The 5,000-nt window shown below is 44.5% G+C and overlaps 1 protein-coding gene across 6 annotated transcripts in view; it reads left to right on the forward strand.

Moving 5' to 3' along the window:
- triob (trio Rho guanine nucleotide exchange factor b) overlaps positions 1 to 5,000 on the forward strand; it is an 89,632-nt gene that overhangs the window by 58,789 nt on the left and 25,843 nt on the right. For all 6 annotated transcript variants that reach the window (XR_007195437.1, XR_007195436.1, XM_048260429.1 and 3 more), the window contains 8 exons: positions 43 to 109; positions 903 to 1,012; positions 1,200 to 1,269; positions 1,855 to 1,944; positions 3,348 to 3,440; positions 3,819 to 3,930; positions 4,246 to 4,436; positions 4,678 to 4,776. Coding sequence is in view for 4 of the 6 variants with exons in the window: in XM_048260429.1 (XP_048116386.1) it covers positions 43 to 109; positions 903 to 1,012; positions 1,200 to 1,269; positions 1,855 to 1,944; positions 3,348 to 3,440; positions 3,819 to 3,930; positions 4,246 to 4,436; positions 4,678 to 4,776 (832 nt within the window). In the remaining 2 variants the exon portion in view is untranslated. The remainder of the gene's footprint in view (positions 1 to 42; positions 110 to 902; positions 1,013 to 1,199; positions 1,270 to 1,854; positions 1,945 to 3,347; positions 3,441 to 3,818; positions 3,931 to 4,245; positions 4,437 to 4,677; positions 4,777 to 5,000) is intronic.

Raw genomic sequence — 5,000 nt, forward strand, 5'->3', positions numbered from 1 at the left:
TGTGTGTGTATGTGTGTGTGTGTGTGTGTGTGTTGTTTTCAGCTTCATTATGGCAGAACTGCTGCAGACAGAGAAGGCCTATGTCCGAGACCTGCGCGAGTGCATGGACGTGAGTACACACACCTACACTTGCTCACTCACAGTCAGAAAATTGCTATCAGAAAGTCGAATAATCTGTCAGTCAGTCTGGCAGAGAGACAAAGAGACAGCCATTCAGACATCAGGCACTCAGACCAACAAGCAGTCACATTTAGACAGACAGACAGACATACACTCAGACCAACACGCAATCACTTTTTTTGTTTTTTTTGGCCCACCACTACCCCCCCTCTTCGGAGGACAACTTTATTTTTAATTAAGTAATACATTTTTCAAATGCAAATACAATTTGTCCTGCCTCAACCATTTATGTGACCCTGGAATCATATAGCACCACGTGAAGTGAAACATCAGACACATGAAACGCAACAAGGTAACAGATAGACAAGTGAGACGGAGTGATAGACAGACAGACAGACAAACAGACAGACAGACACGCAGACAGACAGTGGGACAGGACGATGACAGAACTGACAGGACGGGACTCAGTTGTTTGTAATTGAGTAGAAAGGTCTGTGAGTGGTCACAGACGGAATCACATTGAGACAGATGACAGACAGACAGACAGGCAGTCCAACAAACAGACAGTAAGTCTGGGGCTAGTGGTGAAAAGTTGAAGATGCCAGATCCATTCCAGTTTGTCTGCTATGTCATGTGTTTGTGTGTGTGTGTGTGTGTGTGTGTGTTTGTGTGTTTGTGTGTGTGTGGGGGGGGACTAAGGTGGTGGTGTGGGGTGAAAGTTGAGGGGTGAGAAGTGGCATGTATCTCCTGTTGTGCTGAGGTATCTGCCACCTGTTCCACAGACCTACCAATGGGAGATGAGCTGTGGCGTAGGCGACATCCCCCCAGGAATCCTTAATAAAGAGTACATCATATTTGGCAACATGCAGGACCTCTACGACTTCCACCACAAGTAAGCAGCTCTGTCGGTGTTCATTTAGGCTGAGAGTCTCTTACGCTTGCTGCTTTTCCTGTTTGCTCTCACATGCTCACTCTCCCCCTTTATTTTTGCCCCTCTCTTTCACTTTCTTTTTCCTTCTTTATCTCTCTATTCTCTCTCTCTCTTTCTCTCTCTCTCTCTCTATCTCTCTCTCTTCTAGTATTTTTTTGAAGGAGCTAGAGAAGTATGAGCTCTTGCCAGAGGATGTAGGCCACTGCTTTGTCACATGGGTAAGGAGTCTATCTATCTATCTATCTATCTATCTATCTATCTATCTATCTATCTATCTATCTATCTCTCTATCTGTCTATCTATCTATCTGTCTATCTATCTACCCAGATGAGTACAGTATGAGAGTCCATCCATATACGTATCCTGTGGACAAATGGTTTTCACAGTCAGTACTTTAGATATACTGTATAGAAGTTTGATATAAAAAGAGCTGACAGGCAAATAGCTGATATTTCTTCAGTTCAGATGTAACAGACATCATGTCCCTGGGTGGTTGTGCACTTTGAGAGCTAGATTACATGAGACTCAGTAAAAAGCATCCAGTCATTACATAAACACACCATGTGGGCTGACATGCTTTTAAGCAAGTTGGTGTGGAGAAAGCGGCTGTGTTTGCATAATAGATGTTGGCTAACTATGAAGGCTTTTGTTGCTGATGCCATAGAGATTAGTCTAAGTGTTGTCACTGCCATGCTGCAGGCTTGGCCCAGACTGATAGGGTGTTATTGTAGTGTCACATGTGAACACTGGTCCTCACAGGCCTCTGCTTTAAAAGCACTGTTGTACGTGTCCTCTCTTTGCAGGCAGATAAATTCCAAATGTATGTCCACTACTGTAAGAATAAACCTGACTCAACACAGCTCATAGTGGAGCATGCTGGCACTTACTTTGATGTAAGTATACTTAACTTCACTGCACTGCACTACACTTAAACTGCACTACACTACACTACACTACACCACTACTACACTACACTACACTTACACTACACTACACTTCACTACTACACTACACTATACTACATTATACTATACTATACTACGCTATACTATACTATATTATACTATACTACACTATACTATACTATATAATACTATACTATACTATATTCTACTATACTATGCTGTACTATACTATGCTGTGCTGTGCTATGCTACACTATCCTATACTACAATACTCCTCACTTTTGTTTTTCATGAGGCATCCCTGGGTGCAGGAGTCAGGCGCATAGAGAAGCTTTCGGTTCTGTCCTTGGGGTGGGGGGGCTGTTAGGAAGAGAACTCCGAGACACCCCTGCAGAGGAGAAAGCTTTTATAATCACTTGGCCGCGTGTCTGTGATTTTCTTGAGTGGGTTGTAATGTTCTCTCTGCGCTCAGTAGCTCAGCTTCCTGTGGGTTTTTATAGCCATCCATGTGCCTGTGAGACTGCAAGCTTTTTTCTACAATCTGCTTCCTGGAATCAAACACACATAAACACACAGAGAGAAAGACAGACACACACACAAAAACGTTATAAATCTCATTGAAGGTGCCGTAATCTGTTGTTGCTTGTCAATGATCATGGTGATAAAATAATATGTTATGGAATGATCACTGTTACTTGTCTTGACAGCTTTTAGAATATAATATAAACCATGTCATAGAATCAGAAATTACAAAATCTGTCATGACAATTACCAATAATGTCAATATGACAATGTCATACCATTAGAAAGAAAGCATTAGAAATCTCCATGAGAGTCATGGGGGAGGGGGGGCTGTTACCTACTGTAAGTGTCTTGGCACAGTTTAGGAGACCCGCTTACAGTAAGATGTAGCTGGTTCAGGTTGAGGTGCCACAGGCGTATGTGGCAGGGGAGATGGTGCTAAGAAGGCAGATGGCAGAGGTACAGGATTGCTCTTTCTATCTCTTTAACCCTCTCTCTCTCTCTCTCTCTCTCTCTCTCTCTCTCTCTCTCTCTCTCTAAATCTCTCTCTCTATGTAAAATGAAAGGAAGACTTTAGATTCGCAACAGCTGACTGTAAGGTGGTGGTAGCCCTAGTTCACCCTGGATCTGTGCCAAGTGTGTGAGTCAGGGTCAGCTGCTACAGCATGTGTGTGTGTGTCGCGTGCTCCTTGAGCTCCAGGTATGCTCAGAGACGTTTGCGTTTGAGAATCATCCTACTCGGATTCCTGGAGCTCTAGCGTCTCTCTGACTGTAGCCTGGAGGCTCCGCTGAGGTCTCAATAGCTGCGCCGTCTTCTCTACTGACTCTTCCTGTTGTCTTGTCTTTACCCCCGTTTCTGACCACACTAGGAGATCCAACAGAGGCACAGACTTCCAAACTCCATCTCCTCGTACCTGATCAAACCCGTCCAGAGAATCACCAAGTACCAGCTGCTCCTCAAGGTTAGTCCCATTAACACACTGATTTTGCTACATTTATTCACCTATGAGGTTAATAGACAGGGGCAGGTATTTTCTTCATTTATTTTTATGATTAAAGCATGATCTGATTCTACTGTAATTCAGTTGGCTATTGGGCACTGCAGTTGATACACATGGGTGCGATTTTTTAAAATTATTATTTCAGTTTGCACAAAACACTGTCCTGCGGTTTATACACAATGCCGGTAATACACAGGAAATGACTGTAGTCTGCAACAAAGTCTTTGGACCCCACACCAGAAACACTCTTTAATGTCCTGTAAAGGGGTTAGCAGTCCATCTAACTGGAGGCGACGAGGCCACTGACGTATAGGCTGTGTACCTCTCTGTGCCTCTCAGGACCTGCTGAGCTGCTGTGAGGAGGGCAAAGGTGAGATCAAAGATGGCCTGGAGGTCATGCTCAGTGTCCCCAAAAGAGCCAATGACGCAATGCACCTCAGCATGCTGGAAGGTGAGTGGTCACCAGATCTGTCAGTCAGATTAGAGTAAGCTTGTCATAATAAAGATAGCCCTCCATGGCCATTTCATAAAGCACAACCCTGTGGCCTGTCAGATGTAAATAGTAGATACCAGTAGATACTGAAGTATAGTAATATAGTGGATGTTGATATAGTACAATAACAGTAAAAGAGGAAATTGTCACTGTAGATATGTTATACCCACTGTCCTTCTACATGCTACCTTACTCTCCCTACCTCTCTGCTCCCTCTCTCTGCTCCTCTCTCTCTCTCCATCCTCTTCCCTCTATCCCCCTCTCTCTCTGCAGGTTTCCCTGAGAGTCTGGAGTCCCAGGGGGAGCTGGTTCTGCAGGAGTCCTTCCAGGTGTGGGACCCCAAGTCTCTGATCCGTAAGGGCCGCGACCGGCACCTCTTCCTCTTCGAGATGTCGCTCATCTTCAGCAAGGAGGTCAAGGACTCCACAGGCAGGAGCAAGTACCACTACAAAAGCAAGCTCATGGTACATACAGTCATTCCCACTACAAGAACACGCTCATGGTCCATACAGTCATTCCCACTACAAGAACACGCTCATGGTCCATACAGTCATTCCCACTACAAGAACACGCTCATGGTCCATACAGTCATTCCCACTACAATCCATACAGTCACTCCCACTATCTATCATCTATCTATCTGTCTATCTCTCTTTCTATCCATCTCTTTCTTATCCTGACATTCCCCTCTGTTCTTCCTCTCAGACAAGTGAGCTTGGAGTCACTGAACACGTGGAGGGAGACGCCTGCAAATTCGCCCTGTGGGCAGGAAGAACGCAAACCTCAGACAAAATTGTTCTGAAGGTGGGTTTTGTTTGTGTCTGTGTGTGTATATGTGTATGTCTACAGCAGAAGAGACACTGAGATTCTTAAAGCTTTTAAAAATGCTTTTATTTGGGATGATTATGTGTGCGTAACTCACTCCGGCTGTGCCGCATCATGAACAGTCACGTTGAATATCTCAGCTGGGAACAAAGCTAAAGCATGAGTCATGTACAGCCAGTCAGTCATCATCATCTACCAGGACT

The sequence above is a fragment of the Alosa alosa genome, chromosome 13 (genome assembly GCF_017589495.1).
Source record: "Alosa alosa isolate M-15738 ecotype Scorff River chromosome 13, AALO_Geno_1.1, whole genome shotgun sequence".
Classification (NCBI taxonomy): Eukaryota; Metazoa; Chordata; class Actinopteri; order Clupeiformes; family Clupeidae; genus Alosa; species Alosa alosa.